At 33.5% G+C, this 19870-nt stretch overlaps 1 protein-coding gene across 5 annotated transcripts in view; it reads right to left on the reverse strand.

The window, feature by feature from the left end:
- The window catches only part of LOC127698926 (TALPID3 protein-like), a 480691-nt gene that overhangs the window by 252928 nt on the left and 207893 nt on the right, over nt 1-19870 (reverse strand). For 4 of the 5 annotated variants that reach the window (XM_052202653.1, XM_052202654.1, XM_052202656.1 and 1 more), the window contains 2 exons: nt 14177-14218; nt 3050-3106 (listed from right to left, as the gene is read on the reverse strand). In XM_052202653.1, coding sequence (XP_052058613.1) covers nt 3050-3106; nt 14177-14218 — 99 coding nt within the window. The remainder of the gene's footprint in view (nt 1-3049; nt 3107-14176; nt 14219-19870) is intronic. The other variant, XM_052202655.1, reaches the window with a different exon arrangement.

Genomic DNA, 19870 nt, shown 5'->3' on the forward strand with positions numbered 1-19870 from the left:
ATTGCATGGCAATACATAGTCCCCTACCAGTTAAGAATTCATTGTACTGGAACAAAATGCTAACTTGATCTATAAATTGTCATGGTGTAAACTATATAACACATATCAAGTCAATATCTTCAAGCATGACGAAAAAAAGTGTGGAAAACTGATTATTTGAGTGAATTTTCTAAGTCCAAGGACCATAACTCTGCACAAAATCATCATACCGGAACAAAATTTGAACTTGATCTGTAACTTGTCATGATAAAACTATATACCAATTATTAAATCAATATCTTCAAGCATAACAAAATAAGTGCAGAAAACTGATTATTTGAGTGAATTTTCTAAGTCCAAGGACCATTATTCTGCACAAAATCATCAGACCGGAACAAAATTCAAACTTCATCTATAACTTGTCATGATAAAACTATATACCAATTATTAAATCAATATCTTCAAGCATGACATAAAAAGGTGTTGGAAACTTGATTATTTGAGTGAATTTTCGAAGTCCATGGACCATAACTCTGCACAAAATCATCAGACCGGAACATAATTCGAACTTGATCTGTAACTTGTCATGATAAAACTATATACCAAATTTCAAATCAATATCTTCAAACTATATATACAAATGTAAATTAAATGAAACAAAACCAAATATGGTTGGGTTAAAGAATAGAATAAAGAAATACCAATTTCTTGAATATTATATTGCAAAGAAAAATAATAGAGTCCAAGTGTGTGAAAAATTTTGGTCTCCTTTACATGTAATATTTAATTAATTATTGTTTCATATAAGTGAGAGAATAAAATATCTATATATCATGAGCAAATATTTAGCCTTGAGTTTTTTTTTGTTTTTTTTTTTCTTTAAAATATTTTGTTTTTAAAATGTAAGTCAAGATACATCATGTACATATTGTAGCAAAGCAAATGAGTGAAGAGTATTTGTATTGTATGAGAGAAAGTCAGAGAGCGAGAGAATATAATCAAATAAAATTTATATGTAACCTTAAATACTACATGTATAATTATAAAAGTCAACTTGTCAGTGATATATATTGTATACTGAATTATTTTTTATATGTAACCCCTTGATACCCTTGTCAGGTGGTAGTGTAGGGGTACATGTATATTAAATCCTGACTATTGAAAAACAAATAAAAGATAAAAAAAAATATCTTCAAGCACGAAGAAAAAAATTGTGGAAAACTGATTTGCCGGACTGACGGATGGATGGACAGACAGACAGACAGAGTGCAAACCTAAAGTCCCCTTTCGACTTCATCTGTAGGGGACTAATAATGATAATAACTGAGCAAAACCAATAACTTTGGGAGACTTAAATATTGAACATTGACCAATGAACCATAATAGTATATATAATTGCTTACATCCACTTCATTTGAACTTGGTGGATAGTTGTCTTATTTGCAATCATACCACATCTACTTATTTTATACAGTCGAACTTTGTTATGTCGAAGTCGAAGGGACCTGACCAAAGTATTAGACTTATCCGAGGTTCAACTCATCTGAGGTTGAGTGTGTTGTCATAAATTTGGAATGCATGAAATACTATAAGAGATTTGTGTAATCTAGATACTTTGAACAGTGTGCCTTTTTTCATATGACACTTTATGATTGTGTATTCAATCTCAATATTTTTAAGTCTTTCATAAGAATTGAACACACAAGTATAGATACAAATCATGCACAAATAAAATCAAAAGTTTACACAAATATTTACAAAGGTCAGTCACTATGAATTATGAAATCACTCGCGGAACGAAACAAGTTCTGAACGGTCACTGATGAGGTCTGTCACTGATGAGGTCGTCTGCTTTACATTAAATTGTTATAAATTTATCACAATTGTCTTAATCCTTTTATTTATTGTAATTCATGAATTTTAATTCTAACTATTCATAAATTCGTTTTATTTTGATGGCAGGTGAAATATGTTCAACACATTAACGTTGCACTTGGATGATCAACAAAGGTGTTAATTACCGGTCACCATAAACATGTCATTTTAACTGTTATACAAACAAGTATGTTTACTCAGCTTTAATCTCTTTTGAAAATGATTAGGTTGCATAAGAAATACATCCGATTTGAATTTTTATCATTAGGTCTGCATCTTTTCGAAAATTCTTACTTTCGAACTTCCAGGTCAATTTACATCAATTTTACATCTACAGGACTATAAAATTTACTCGACTTTAACGAGTATTCGAGTCAACAGAGTTCGACTCATCAGAGGTAATTATGCATTGATCAAACAGGAATTTCACTGGGACGAAGAAATTACTTCGACTCAACCAAGTTTTCGACACATTACCGAGTTCGACACAATGAGGTGCGACTGTATTTAATTAATTTTTCTTTAATGACTTCCTCTGACAGAAAACAAAATATAAATAGCCTTTCAAGACATCATAATTAGTTGGACTATAGAGTACCGACCTATATTTCATGCTTCATTATGATTTTGGTTATATTCTCGAACATCAAATTTTCCATTGCTTGATATAATTTATTTTTTTGGAGAACAAAATTATAAAAAAAAAATATCACATGCTCCATAAAATTCTCTACGCCTGAAAAAAGGTCATTTTTATAAAATAAAAAAAAATAAAAATTTCGCTAGCTCACCCCATTTTTTTACATTTAAAAATCCAAAGAACTAAACATTAAATTGGTGTTGCCTTAAACAACCAACCCACATACCAAACATTGTTGACCTATCATAAAAAATTACTTAGGAACATACCTTATCCTGAAGATCTAACATAACAACAGGTACTTAAGGACTAGATGCTGTCTTCAGCTCCAAAAGTCCCTTCCACCTCATTACCATACATTTTTTTCCCAACATTTATTCTTTTTTTTTGTACCATACGTACATGTATTTCAATAATTCCATCTGTTATACTGTCCAGTACTTAGAGTGATTCCTGTCATCCTTTGTATGTATTATAGGTCCATCATTATAAAGAGGTTATTGACTTCCTTGCTTGTAATCCCTTTTTCATGATAAAGATATTAAAGTTACTTACAATAAGATAAAGATCTAATGGTGATGGTCCAAGTAACAGGTCTTTCTCTGTGTCAATCTAAAATATCCCGAAAAAACAAGATTTATATTGAGCAAAATTCACAGAAATAAATTAACAATAAATCTAATTTGGAAAAAAAGTTAAGTTGATTGATTGATTGTTGTGTTAACTATTGTGTTTTCTATTATTTTGTTTATATTATTTTCAGATATATGTTACTTGGTGGGTTTTGTTTATAAGCGTGAGGTTTGGCTAGCCATAAAACCAGGTTCAACCAACCATTTTTTCTTAAAATGTCCTGTACCAAGTCAGGAATATGGCAGTTGTTATCACACAGTCTGTTTCTATGTATGTTGTGTTTGCTTTTGTTGTAGTTCAGTGTTTCTGTTGTTCTGTTGTTTTCCTCTTATAGTTGATGTATTTCCCTCGGTTTTAGTTTGTTACCTAGATTTGTTTTTGCTCAATCGAATCAAGACTATTGAACAGCGGTATACTACTGTTGCCTTTATTTATAGATTAGTAAAGACATGAGATCAGACAATAGAATACAAGCCATAATTAGCCAACAAACAGTGGTAGCAGAGCTAATAAAGATGGCAACGCCAACAGCACCTAGTTACAAGAACCCACCAGGTTTGACCGAAGATAAAAGTTATCAACAATGGAAAAATGAGGTAAAAATGTGGCAACTTGTGACTGATCTTGACAAGAAAAAGAGAGGTCTAGCTTTAGCTTTGTCGTCCCAAGGAAAACCAAGGGAGGTAGCCCTAGAAGTAGATCCCAGTGATTTGAATGTTGATGAAGGAGTAGATAAGCTGATACCTGAGTTGGACAAATTCTTTGAAAAGGATAAAATACTGCTTATATTGTATTTAATAAGTTCCACAGAGAAGAGGATGTAAGCATGTCTGATTATACTATTGAGTTAGAGCAGAGATACAATAAATTTAAGAAACATGATATGGCACTTCCGGATGCAATTCTAGCTTTTAAAAACTTCTGCAGAGTCTGTTGTAACTATAAAATAGGAATCAGCTTTCAGTCAAAGTAATCGTCAGCTGGCATTAACTGCATGTTAACCTTAAATTCGACACGATGAAGTCCGCTCTGAATAGAATAATTGCATCAAAATCTAAACTTGCCCCTAAAGAACCAGAGTCTGTTGTAACTATAAAAGAAGAATCAGCTTTTTGTTAGTGATGGTTATTATCATAGTTGTCTCAGTTCAAGAAGACGATTTTCTCGTAATCAAGCTGATAGATCAAGTAACATTAGTTGACTTAGGACTTAAATGAATCCAGTCTTTAATGGAAATAACTCAAGATGTAGAATATGTGATTCCAAATTTCATTAGATCAAAGATTGTCCACACAAGGGAGCTTGATGTGAATTTAACAGAAAAAGAGAAACGAAAAATACCAAAGGGACATTCAAACCCATAAGTCGAAAATAAACTGACAATGCCATGGCTAAAAAAGAAAAAGATAAACAGACAAACAACAGTACACAAAACACAACATAGAAAGACTGAGCAACACGAACCCCACCAAAAACTGGGGGTGATCTCAGGTGCTCCAGGAGGGTAAGCAGACCCTGCTATACATGTGGCACCCGTCGTGTTGCTCATGTTAGTACAAACCCAGTAATAAATCTAATTTGGTAGGTCAAATTTGGGGAAAAGGGCACGGGATTGTAATTACGACATTTGGAACATATCCGCTATCATCTGTGAAACGGATATTCCATAATGGTCAACCAACTCGTGATGGCGTCCATAAAATTTACAAAGGGATGATTTCAACTTCACCACTTGGAACTCTTGGTTTAATTAAGCTCCCTTATCAGCAGCAACCCTCTATCAAGGAAATCATGATTGGAAATACAAGCCCTAGAATATCGTATCAACTGGGAGATATATACTCCATATGCAGGCACTGCTTGAATATTGCTACATAGAAATGGAAAGTTCACAATTGGGAAGCTGAAATCATCTCTTTTGTCGTAAAGTTTTGTTTTCAACCAACCCTCATTGTCAATTTCTAGATGCAAGTCAAGATATGAGGCAGACTTAACTGTATCTGTTGTAACAGAACATGAGAGTGATGAATCAAATGAAACTGTAAATATACCATTTATTTTTAACAGTTTACCTCTGAGTGATTCTAAAAGGTTGTATGAATTTGTAGAATCACTTGATCCAGGACTTGTTATGAAAGTCATATACCATTCAAGTTTGGTGATGGACAGTCTACTCATATCAGAAAGTGAAAATCCCAGCAATAATTGGGTCAATTAAATGCTCAGTTGAAACAGAAGTGGTTGATTGTGAAATACTGTTACTGTTAAGTAAAACCACTCTTAAGCTAGCAAGCACTATTCTGGATCTCAAATATAACAAGGTTACCATGTTTGGACAGCTAGTTGATGTGAACCTAAGTCAAGTGGTCGTTACTGTATAAGAATTAAAGACAAGTATTATACAAACAGAAACAATAAACTGTTGTCTTGACAAAGAGATATGTCTTGCCTGTTGGCAGAAAATTCAGAAAAAGTCAATCTGATGGACAGCAAGATCGCTAATTAATTCAAAGTCGCTGAACCATAAACTGGTGGGCGAGCGTCGAAATGATTGTCATACTGAGATTTACTGACTATGCAACTTTATAGAAAATATCATTGTCCACCGTAAGTAGTTCTTACAACCTAACTTAAGCAGAAAACTTAACACTGAAAACTGCTTATTAATTCAAAGTCCCTGGACCATGACCAATTGGGCCTTGAAATAGTCGTTGAACTAGTATGAACACTACACTTTTATCTCTTTTGCAAAGTTGATTCTGAAACAAAGACGATTCTTAAAGAAATCTGCTCAAAGTATTAAATCTGCCACAAGTTCCAACTATACCGAACTCCAAGGAAAATTCAAAAGGAAAATCCTTAACCAAATGGCAAAATCAAAAACTCAAACACATCAAACCAATGGAAAACAACTGTCATATTCCTGACTTGGTACAGGCATTTCCTTATGTAGAAAATGGTGGATTAAACCTGGTTTTATAGCTAGCTAAACCTCTCACTTGTATGACAGCATTCCATTATATTGACGTGTGAGCAAAGCAAACGGACATAATAGGTAAAAATGTCAAAAACTGGGGTATAGCGGTCAATAAACTTAATCACTATAAAAACAAATAACTATTTCAACAAAGAAAAACAAAATGGCATATAAACACTCTATCGACATGATAGACAAAGTACATAAACAAAAATGAAAGAAAAGAATACAAACATGACCATACTCCACCATAGCACAATAACACAATGGTGGGATGTACAAGTACTGAGCCAGGTTAAAAGTATATTACCAAAAATGAACTAAACAGTAAAGGTTAAAAATACAAAAACTAATAAAAGGTAATTAAGATGATAAACAAAGCCTGTTAGTACCTACAATCTATACTTCCAAGACCATCATGTATTATTTGTGAAGTTGATACGGAATATTTATCAACAAGGTCTTGGTATCTTCCAATGAACTTATTTAGAAAAAGGACGAGTCATTCTTTGACATAACCCTGGTTCATCAACTTTCTGTTCAGACACTGGTGACGTTTTAAAAAGTCTGAGTAGCAGCTACAAGCTCTTGAATACTGAATGAGTTGGGAAATGTATATCCTATATGCAGGTGAAGTTGGTATATTGCTGCTAAGGTGAGGGAAATTGATAATTTCAAAATTAAAATCATCTCGTTTGTCATAGATTCTGGTACTGAGATGGCCGCTTATGTCAAATATGAGGTGTAAGTCTTAAAATGAGGCAAAGGAAGTCGTGTCAAATCAGAAAAGTTTGGATTGTTAATGGAAAGAACATCATCAATATATCTGAATGTGGAATTAAAAGATCTGGCTTCTTTGATCTTCTTGTTTTTGACAAGTGTCTTAAGGAACTCAGACTCGTATGAAAATAAGAAGAGGTGGGCAAGGAGAGGTGCACAGTTCGTTCCCATAGGAATGACAACAATTTTTTGAAAAAGTCTACCTCCAAACTCAACAAATATGTTGTCAATAAAAAACTCCAGCATTACTGATCACTTGTTCCTCTGTATAGCATGTTTTACCTTTTTATTCACTATTAACAAAATATGCCGCATGGTATCTTAAAGCAATAAATTTAAAGCGTATGCTACCACATGTTTTTGTATGTGGGATTACCTGAGTGCTCACTTATTCCTAGTTCTTTTACAAGACACTCGTAGTAGTAAGATTTACGTACATATACAATATTATTTGAAGCTTTGTCCGCAGGGACAACAACATATTTATCGTGAAGAGATGATAGACATTTCACAGCTTCTTTGTCTCTAAAAATTGTCTTTGGTCGATCATTCACGCAGTTTTTCAACTTATGAATTCAACATTTTAGAAGAGACCTGATTGTTTTGATCCATTCTGACAAAGTTGTCCAGTTCAACTTCTTCTCGTTTAGCCCATGCTCTGGTGTAGCCCTCAATAGAATCCATAATTATTTTGAAGTTATGATTCCAACTGTTGTGTTCGGGTTCTTTGAACTTAGGACCATGAGATATCACCTTTTGGAGATGTTCATGTTGAATAATGTTTAGATCCCAAGTAATAACATGGCCAGAGGGGCAGTAATTATTAGGCGAGTGGGAACAGTCACATGTCAGAGGGTGTTTTAAGTATTCTCCTAAATCGAGGTGCTGCAATGCTTGCTTATAGTTGAATACTTTAGGTTCAATGATTTCAAATTGTAGCAATGGACCTTCATAAAATTGGCCATCACTTTTATTTTGTACATATTATGACTTATTCAGCAGACTGAGTGCAGCTGCAATCATCAGAAGGAAGAATTCTAAAGTTATTGTACACAAGTTCATGCAGATATGGGTTGATGTATATGGTGCTCCTGAAGTTGGTGTTTACACAGATACTGGAGGGGAATTTAATTCAGAGATATTTAGACACATTGAGTAAGAGAATGGAAACAATAAATTCAGCAATTTTTCCATTTGTAAAGGGGCATAACTCTAGAATGGTAAAAGTGACGCTGCCGAAACTCTAGAATGGAAAATGCTGCCGAAATTTAAACTTGATCTGTGTTTTGCGGTAATAAGCATTGTGCATAAGTTTCATAACATTTGGTTGAGGCAAACTTAAGTTAGAGAACGGAAACGAAAAATTCAGCAATTTTTCGATTTGTAAAGGGGCATAACTCAAGAACGGTAAAAGTGACGCCACCAAAATTCAAACTTGATCTGTGTTTTGTGGTAATTAGCATTGTGTATAAGTTTCATAACATTTGGTTTAGGCAAACTAAAGTTAGAGAATGGAAACCAAACGGACGTACAGACGGACATGGGTAAAACTTAATGCCCCCTCCGCTACGGCGGGGGCATAAAAATTGAACGTCAGTGAAAACAACAGCAGGATACAGTCCTTGGTCAAATGGAGTAGTGGAAAGAAACAATGCAACTCTTACAGAAACAATCAAAAAATGAAAGAGAGCTGTAACCTTTCTTCGGAGACTGCCGTCAGTTTGGCAGTTCATGCTAATAACAGTCTTTTAAATGTCTATGGCGATAGTCCATATCATATAGCTTTTGGAAGGAAACCAAACATGCCATCATCTATTGTTAACAAGTCTCCTGCATTAGAAGGTACAACCATTAGTAATGTTATGGAAAAGCATTTAGTTGGCTTATACAAAGCTAGAAAAGCTTTTATTGCAGCAGCATCGTCTGAAAAAGGTAGAAGAGCACTACGTAAGCAAATCAAGACTTCAAAAGAAAAATTCAAAAATGGTGACAAAGTTTTCTTCCTATGAGACAGTCAGTAGAAAAGACCTGGCTGGGTTATTGGCAGTAGCTTTTGTAAAATATTGAGGAACTTCAGTGCGTGTACATGAAAGTAGAATTAAAAGAGAGATTTCCAAATGTCACAGCTTTTCAAACTCATAATCTATACTACTTAAATAACGAGGCCCAATTTGTTAGCCAGCAGGACGTAAAAACGACGAATAAAAAAATTCAACTTTATATATATAACAAGAAATGATAGTAACAGGATGCTGTTACGAAGTCTCCCAAACGAAGCTCCCATAATTCGTTATTCCCAGGGTCGCCTGACATTGGGCAAAACCCAGTACAAATTAGTTTGGTCCAGTAAAGTGATATACATTAGTGAAGCCTAGGGACTGACCCTGTATGTCATTCAAATCTTCGGGAAACGACGAACAGGATTATATATGGTTTAGGGGTGGGGATCTCCACCATTTACAAGATATTAAAACATTGGGGGTGAGGGGAACCCCTGGGAACCTCTCCTATATATCATTCAAATCTTCATGACATGACAAACAGGAATATATATGGTTTAGGGGTGGGGATCCTGACCACTTACAAGATATTAGAACTTTCTCAAACGTCAGGGGGTCGGGATGACTCCTGGGGACTAACCCTGTTTATCATTCAAATCATCTTGGCATGACAAACCAGAATATATATGGTTTAGGGGTGGGGATCTTGACCACTTACAAGATATTAGAACTTTCTAAAATGGCAGGGGGTGGGGGTGACCCCTGGGGTCTAACCTTGTATTTCACTTGATGTGCTTTATCATGACAAACCAGAATATATATGGTTTAGGGGTGGGGATCTTGACCACTTACAAGATATTAAAACTTTCTCAAATGGCAGGGGGTGGGGGTAACCCCTTGGGACTAACCTTTTATTTCATTTAATGTGCTTTATCATTTAGAACACTTTCAATTATAAAGATTGTGTCTATCAGTAACTGTTTTCAAGTTATAATCTTTTGAAAATAAAAAAAAATAAAATCCCATAGGGTTCTATAGTAAAACCCTCCTTTCTTTTGGCCCCTCGAAGTATCCCTTTATAAACCCCATTGCACAAACAAAACCCTGAATGCACCACTAGACATGTTATTCTAACATATTGTGGAACCCTAAGTTAATCTGACCACCGGTTTTGGAGAAAGCGTGCGGACAAGTTCAAATTTAAAAGCGGCGGAAGAAGAAGAGGAGGAAGAAGAACACTACAAACTGCTCAGAGTCTGAAAAGACCATGTTTTGTGCTCGACCTGTAAGGCGTCACTAATGCATATCACTTTACTGGACCTGTAAGGTCAAGCACAGATTTTACTTGAGAAGACTTGACATAATCTCGACAGTACTTTACTGTACTTAACTGTACTCGACTTTGGTCTTGACTTTACTTAACAAGTCTGATTCAGTACTTGATAATCTTGGTATAGTCTGAAATGGTCTCGACAAATGCTCGACCAGTCTCAACTCAGTTTTGACCTGTCTCGACCAGTCTTGACTCAGTCTTGACCAGTCTCGACCTGTCTTGACCAGTCTTGACCTGTTCGACCTGTCTCAACCAGTCTTGACCTTTAAATTTAGTCTAGACTGGTCTGAATCAGCCCATCTAACTTAATTATATATTGATCTTACAAAATTCCAGGTTATTTGGTAGTTTGGTTCATTGCTGTCAAATTAAAGGATTTAATTAATAGGTAAAAAAAGCTAGAATTTTCAGTTTTGTTTAATTCAGATAGTCACCTTTAATTATTTCTATAACTTTTTCAAATCAACTTGGATTTTCATAAAACTCTACAGCTATCTCAATTATGCATTGAGCTTAGAGAATGCCAGGTTGTTTGGTAGTTTGATTTATTGCTGTCAAATTTAAGGATTTAATTAATAGGTAAAAAAAAAGCTAGAATTTTCAGTTCGGACTAAATTCAGATAGTCACCTTTAAATTTTTTTATAACTTTTTTCAAATCAACTTGGATTTTCATCAAACTTTACAGCTTTCTCAATTATATATTGATCTTACACAATGCCAGGTTGTTTGGTAGTTTGGTGTATTGCTGTAAAATTTAAGGATTTAATTGATAGGTCAAATAAGCTAGAATTTTTAGTTCGGACTAAATTCAGGTCGTCACCTTTGAATTTTTTTTATAACTATTCCAAATCAACTTGGATTTTCATAAAACTATAGGGCTATCTCAATTATATTTTGATCTTACAGAATGCTAAGTTGTTTGGTAGTTTGGTTTATTTCTTTCAAATTCTATGATTTAATTTGTAGGTAAAAAAAAGCTGGAATTTTCAGTTCGGACTAAATTCAGATAGTCACCTTTAACAATTTCTATAACTTTTTCAAATCAACTTTGATTTTCATCAAAATCTACAGCTGTCTCAATTATATTTTAATCTTACAAAATACCAGGTTAATTGGTAGTTTGGTTTATTGCTGCCAAATTTAAATATTCAATTTATAGGTATCTATCTGAATTTAGTCAAAACTGAAAATTTTAGCTTTTTTTTTTACCTATTAATTAAATCCTTAAATTTGAAAGCAATGAACCAAACTACCAAATAACCAGGAATTTTGTAAGATCAATATATAATTGAGTAAGATGGGCTGATTCAGACCAGTCTAGACTAAACTTGAAGGTCGAGACAGGTCAAGACTGGTCAAGACAGGTCAAACTGGATCGAGACTGGTCGAGTCTGAGTTGAAACTGGTTGAGCATTTGTTGAGACCATTTCAGACTATACCTAGATTATCTTGAAAATGCCATACCCCGATTGCAAATCTGCACATCCTGGTTAACATTATTGAATAGTTCCATTAACATTTGTTCATAAAATTCCGAGATATAAGCTGGACAAACAAAGTGGAAGAAAAATAATAAGAAAAAAAAAATGTAGAATAACAATATGTCACCCCAACTCCGTTGAGGGTGCCATAATAATAATAAAAACTAGAATTGCCATTGTAAGCAATAGCGGATGTCACCCTGTCCCCCATTGCCACTAAGCGGCAACCATTTCGAAACATTTTAAACAGTGAATGCACATAAATATATTGCTATATGTCTTTCTATAAATTTTCAGAACATTTAGAGCATTTTGAAATTTTTGACATTTTTTCTGTTTCCATGGCAACGGCGGCCATTTTGAAAGTTCCAAAGTCAAAAGTGTCATCTATAGATGCCAGTTAACAATCATATTAAGTTTCATTAAGTTTGGAGAATTTTGAAAATTTTGACATTTTTGCTGGTTTCCATGGTAACAGAGACCATTCCAAAAATTTTAATGACAGATGCTACATTGGTACATGGGAGGGAACATACCATCAAAGTTTCAATGGAATTGACCTACCATTTTAAGAGAGGAAATGCTACTTTAAGGTTTTCGGAGCATTTTAACCTTTTTTGCATTGTTTCCATGGTAACGGCAGCCATTTTGGAAATTATAACGCCAAATGCCACATCTATAAATGGTGCTTATCATTACTATGAAGTTTTTTCAAGTTTGAAGCATTTTGAAATTTTTGAAATTTTTAATTAATGAAAGATTTAGAATTTTGATTTTTTTTTTTACATTTTAAGTTTCCATGGTAACCGTGGCCATCTTGCACATTCCAAAGTCAGGTGGTCAACATTATAGGATAGTTCCATCAAGATTGGTCCCCCTCCCCCCCCAAAAAAAAAAATTTTTTACCCCCCAAAAATTTTTTTTACCCCCCCCCCCCCCCCAAATTTTTGTTTTTTTTACCCCCTGCCAAAAAAAAATAATATTTAGAGAAAATTTTCTTTTGAGGAAAAAAATTGCCCCCCCCCCCCAAAAAAAAAACAAAATTTTGTTTACCCCCCCCCTTCCAAAAAAAAAAAAGTGTTACAAATTAAGAATTAAGAGACATCCATACACTTAAACACAAGTTATTGTCTGAAAACTAGAAAAATGCTTGTTTTAGACCCTTTTTGGCCCCTCATTCCTGAATGGTTTGGGCAATTACTCCCAAAATGAATCCCGACCTTCTACTTGTGGTATTGAACCTTGTGGTACAATTTCAGAGCAATCAAAATACTTATACACAAGTAATTGTCCTGAAACTAGAAAAATGCTTGTTTTGGCCCCTTTTTCCTAAACGGTTGGGACCATCACCCCCAAAAACAATCCCAACCTTCCTTTTGTGGTATTGAAACTTTTGGTAAAATTTCATAGAGATCCATACACTTAAACTAAAGTTATTGTCCAGAAACCAAGATGCTGACGACGACGATTTGATACCAATTTTTTGCGGTCGTATAAAAATAAGAAGATGTGGTATGATTGCCAATGAGACAACAATCCACCAGAGTCAAATGACTTAGAAGATAACAACTAATGGTCACATTACAACCTTCAACAATGAGCAAAACTCATACCACATAGTAAGCCATAAAAGGCACCAGAATAACAAATGTACAACAATTCAAACAAGAAAACCAACCACCTGATTTATGTAAAAAACAACCAACGAAAAACATATATGATAAACAGCAAGAAACGACAATCACTGAATTAAAAGCTCCTGACTTGGGACAGGCACATACAGAATGTGGCAGAGTTAAACATGTTTGCTGGCGTTAAACCCTCCCCCTAACCAAGAACAGCGGTGTTACATTACAACTTTCCTCGAAGGTGAGACAAAAATCAACAGACAATGACAGATGACAATGGACGCAAAGTGATGAGAACAGCTCACTTTGCCATTGGGCCAGCTGAGCTAAAACATTTTATACAAGATACCCTTAAAGCAATCAGCTAAAACCTGGTTTAAAATGGTCTGTATGTTTCAGAAGTGAAGATTTTTCCAAAAGTGTTTGTGAAACTTAACAAACATCATCAACAAGCATAAACTTTTTTGTCTTGTTACTCAAGTCATTGAATCCAAAAAATATGAAACCTTGCTAGTCTTTATATTTATATCAAAGGGAACAAATTCTAAATTACAAAATTGTTTAATTCAACCTCAATAGTGTTAAAAGGTATCTTCTATTTCCTTTAAGTTTCAAAGGTTTTATTTGAGCATCCTCAATCATTGCATGAGCAGAAACATAGAATCTGTCTATTTACTTCCCTATAAACCTTGAAATGACAAATGATAACAGTCAAATTCTACTTGACTAGTGTTTAAGCCTTACAATGATAAAATTTTAAATGTTTTTGACAAATTATTGAATGGAAACCCATTTGTGAGATACTGGAAGACAATGTCATTCAAGGTCATAAAAATGGTTGTGCTTTACCTTTTTTTTCCTGTCCTCTAATAATTTACATCTGTCAACCTCCTAATAAAAAAATATTAAAAATATAAATGGATTATTACAGCTTATATTTATTTTCAATTTAAACCATTATGTTACAAAAAACAGAGGTTCTAAAGAGCCTGTGTTACTCACCTGCATCTTCAACAATGGCCATTTTTTTTTTAGTAAAAATCATTATTAAAGGAGAATAACTCTTTTAAGAGTCAAATGACAATTTCATTCATGTTGACATATTTGTAGATCTTATCTGATTTCCTTTTTAAAGTTTCATTTTAACTATTATAGTTTTCAAGATAATAGGCAGAAAATGCACAAAAATGTTGAAAATTATCATTAAAGGGCAATAACTCCAATAAAGAGTTGACTTAAGATTTCAGCCATATGACTTATTTGTAGATCTTGTCTTGCTTATCATTTGTGCTATTTTAAGTTTTTATCTATCTATTACAATTTCAAAATAATAGGCAACAAGAGGCTGTCAGAGTGACAGCAAACCGGATTTTCCTGCAGAGATTAAACCCTGACACTACATTTAAGCTTAAAACAGCTCTGAATTTGGATTGTGATTGAATATTTGACACAGCATAGGTTTGTGACACAAAATGAATGTGGTCAAAGAACTGAAATATTTGACATTGGACATTAACCTATTATGGTCCAATATCCAAAATCTAAGTACATATTATAATCACCATATCAAAGAACCCCAACAATTCAATTTTTGATGAAATCATACAAAAGTTTAATTTAGGACCCTTTGGACCTCAATGTGGACCAATTTGATAAAGGAGCCCACAATCCAAAATCTCTCAATACATGGTTAGATTCAGCATTTCAAAGAACCACATAAATTCAATTTTTGTGAATCAAACAAAGTTTAATTTTGGACCCTGATTTGGACCAACTTAAAAACTGGGCCCAAAAATCTAATATTTAAATACAGGTTTAGATTCAGCATTTGAAAGAACCCTATATATATTTAATTTATGTTGAAATGAAACACAGGTTAATTTTATCTATAATATTTTCTGTGCAAAGGGAAATAACTCAAACTGGATAAATAGTTCTCTAAAGTAAGATATGATGCAATTTTTCAAATTATAATCAATAATATAATAACAACAACCAGTGATGACTAAGTTCTCTAAAATTAGATATGATTTAACACTCAAACATTGTTAGAATCAGCATATCAAAGAACCAAAGAATTCAATTTTTGATGAAATTAAACAAAAGTATAATTTAGGACCCTTTGGACCTCAATGTGGTATTATCTTATTAATAATGAAAAGAAATACAGGTTTAGATTAAGCATTTCAAAGAACCCTATATATATTCAATTTATGTTGAAATCAAACACAGTTTAATTTTGGACCCCGATTTGGACCAACTTGAAAACTGGGCCCAAAATCAGAAATCTAAATACATGTTTATTAATAGACAATATAAGCTTAGTTTTTAAAGGAGTTCACTTCATCAAAAAAATATATATAGCATTCAGAAAATTAGTTTTTACAGAATAACAAACAAACTTGCCACAAAATTCTTCAAACAATTTATCAAAGAAAAGAAGAAAATAAATCCATAATTTTATTTATCATTAATACAATGTCTTTTCAAAATTTATAAAACTTATCAGTAAGGGGGGGGGGGGTGATTCCCAGGGGACTCGCCCTTTATTTCATATGATTTGTTTTTTTGTCCCATACAAGAATATATATGGTTTTGGGTGGGGTTCTTGACCGTTTACAAGTTTTCAAAAAGAAGGGGGGGGGGGAGGGGGGGGGGTTACCCCAGGGGACTTCCCCTATATTTCATTTTATTTGTTTTATTGTCCCATACAAGAATATATATGGTTTAGGGGTGGGGATCTCGACCGTTTACAAGTTCTCAAACAGGAGGGGGTGAGGGTGAGCCCAGGGGACTTGCCCTTTTATTTCATTTGATTTGTTTTATTGTCCCATACAAGAATATATATGGTTTCAGGGTGAGGATCTTGACTGTTTACAAGTTTTCAAAAAGAAGGGGGGTGGGGGTGAACCCTTGGACTCCCCAACATTTCATTTGATTTGTTTTATTGTCCCATACAAGAATATATATGGTTTAGGGGTGGGGATCTCGACCGATTACAAGATAAAAGCACATTCTCAAATTGAAGGGGGATGGGGGTAAGAATATATATGGTTTAGGGAGACTTAATTATCTACAAAATGTCTAATGAATGAACAGTAAATTTCAAACTTCATTTATAATGTCCTACTAGTAAATTTCAAACTTTATATATACAGTCCTACAGATCTTATCAGAAAACAGAAAATTTTCAAATAAATCTGTCACTCCCAATGATTATCATATGCTAAGATATTTCCAAGATCTTATTAATAATGAAAATCATACTTGCAAATCTGAAGGGTTATTTCCCTTTGAAAAGAACTATGGTTTAACATAGTACTCTAACATTACATATATAATAATTAAATAATGTAATTAACTTCAAAATGTCTAATAATATAGCTTATAATCATCACCACTTAGGAAATAGAAAATTTTCAAATAAATCTGTCACTCCAAATTTTATTTTGAGATAAGACATTTACTATGCTTAGTCATAATATGATAACAAGAGAAAAATATTTAAAAATACCACTTTTGGATATTAAAAATGGCGATAACTCAAAGGAGAAATACTAAAATCGTGAAAATTGAACTTGACCTTCATTTAGTCACAAGAAACAACATATCTAAATTTGAAAAAAAATTCATCACAGCGTTTTCATGTTTTTGAAGAGATACTGTTTGGCAGCCGCCCGTCCGCCCACCCGTCTGCCTTACATCCCCAAATCAATAACCGATATTTCCTTCGAAAATCCGGTTAAAAACTCAAACAATAGTGCACACGCTGAAATGTCTCGCCTACTATACTGACCATTGATTTTATGTTGATAGTCCTACATATAAAGTTTCACTACAAGTATCACATTAACATTTATGATCCAAGAAAATGAGGTCAAGGTTAGATAAACTAAGCCCGAAATACATGTACACCTTTAATACAATCATTCCATACACAGAATATAGATGACCTATTGCTTATAGTATAAAAGAAACAGACCAAACCATGGAAATTCTATATTGACCATTGAACCATGAAAATGAAGTCAAGGTCAGATGAACCCTGCCAGACAGACATGTACACCTAAAAATCATTCCATGCATGCTATTTTTCAGGAGTGTGATAAAATTTCATTTTGTAGCCCGTTGTATGAATACACCCGCATTATTACAGCCTTTTGTCATCACAGGCTGTTTCCTAGTATCGATAAACCTGAAAATCATAAACGGCATTTTCTTAAATTAAAATATATAAATAGAGGTATTGATTTTATTAACTTATCTAGTATATTCAATGAGTCTACCATCCATAGCCAAATACCTCCATATTTTGATAATAAAGAACCACCTATTATTTTGTATTCTTATAAAAAAAACCAGCAGAAGTTTGATTTTTAATTATACGTCAGTTACATCAGACGTCAATATAGAAAATAATGCTCCTTCCACTTGAGACTGTGAAACATCTAGTTTTAGATATGTTCCCTATGGTCATGTCATTACAGGAGACCTCAACATCATCAAAACTTTTCTTAAAGACCTAAATATCGTCCTCCATCTATGATAGATTGGAAACAGTGTCGTCAGGTCTTTAAAGACACTCTGTCTGCCTACTGTTAAAATTGGTGTAAATGTGAAAAATCTCTAGACAGATTTTTGAATAAAATTATGAATACTGTTGATATTCGTATATCTCATTTTGAAAACAACTCTGAAATTAATAATAGGGCCCATGATATACCCATTTCTAGAATAAAAAATAAACTCCAAGTACTCGCAAAGCGGTTTGTGTTTGTACTGGCAGACAAAGCAGCCAATAATGTAGTGGTGGTGTGACGCATATACTACATGGAAGTTCTCCAAAACGAAATTATCAATTCTTCTACATTCAGGTCTGTACGCTCCACAGAGAGTCAAATTGTAAACAAGCATATCACTGCCACTACCCAGCTTAAAGCCTCTTCCGAACATTTGAAAGTCCCGACTATGTACTGGTTACCTTAATTACACAAACAACCATTTAAATTCCCTTTCATCTCTGCATCTAGTAAGTATTCTACTACTTATTTGTCAGTGCTTCTAACTACCTCCCTTACTACTATCAAAGAACTTATTAACGTTTGTAATAAAGCTTATGAAAATAATGGTATTAATTATTTTTGGAGTGTTAAAAATTCTTTAGAGGTTTTAGATAAAATACATGCTTTTGATGGTCCTTTTAATTCTGTTGACATTTATGATTTTTCTACTCTCTACACTACACTTCCACACAATCTTATCAAGAAAAAGTTTTCAAATTTAATTAAATGGTCTTTTGAAAAATCTCATTGCAAATCTATTTGCTGTAACTCGTTTAAAGCCTTTTTCTGTAACGATAAAGGAAAGTATGCTAGATACACTTACTGGAAATGTGAAGATATGATTGAAGCTTTAAATTTTCTCCTGGACAACATATATGTACGTTTCGGCGATAAAGTGTATCGACAGGTAGTAGGTATTCCTATGGGCACTAACTGCGCCCCTTTAGTAGCAGATTTATTCCTGTATTGCTATGAATCTCAGTTTATGACCAAACTCAGAAAAGACACATCATTGTTACATTTGGATGATACATTCAACAAAACCTTCCGTTATCTTGATAATATTTTTTTGTTAAATAATCCAGAGTTCTCTAAATATACTACCGAAATTTACCCAAAGGAACTTACTTTAAATAAATCTAACATAAACCGCAGTAGTTGTCCTTTTCTAGATTTAGACATTTCAATTTCTAAAGGGAAACTCCATACTAAAATTTACGACAAAAGAGACGATTTTTCATTCCCTATTGTTAATTTTCCTTTTTTAGACGGCGATGTTCTTTGGCTCCATCATACGGTGTTTATATATCCCAACTCGTTCGTTATGCCCGTGTGTGTAGTGATGTCATAGATTTTAACGAACGTAATCAATGCATCACTGGTAAATTATTAAGTCAGGGATTTCGTTACCATTAATTACTTAAAACTTTTACTAAATTCTTTCATAGATACAAAGATTTGATTAGTAAATTTGGCTGTACCTGTAGAAAACTGATTAAAAACAGTATTTCACATCCTAAAGCGGGAGGTTTGGCATGCTACAAAACCAGGTTCAACCCACCATTTTTTTCTTAAAATGTCCTGTACCAAGTCAGGAAAATGGCCATTGTTATATTATAGTTCGTCTCTGTGTGTGTTACATTCCAATGTTGTGTTTTTGTTGTGTCTTTGTTCTCCTCTTATATTTGATGCGTTTCCCTCAGTTTTAGTTTGTAACCCAGATTTGTTTTTATCTCTATCGATTTATGAGTTTCGAACAGCGGTATACTACTGTTGCCTTTATTTACGGTAATATTGTACTAAAAGTGCGGAAATCACTATGTGATCCGTGTAAACTCATCGAACCTTTAAACAAACTTATTAGTAAAGGTTATCTTACCAATGTTGTAATTAGATCTTTGAATATAGTAAAACTGGCACAAATATCGATTTTGTCATCAGCAAATTAAAACATAACTAAATTTGTATTCTTTTCAAACGG

The sequence above is a fragment of the Mytilus californianus genome, unplaced genomic scaffold (genome assembly GCF_021869535.1).
Source record: "Mytilus californianus isolate M0D057914Y unplaced genomic scaffold, xbMytCali1.0.p SCAF_4, whole genome shotgun sequence".
NCBI lineage: Eukaryota > Metazoa > Mollusca > Bivalvia > Mytilida > Mytilidae > Mytilus > Mytilus californianus.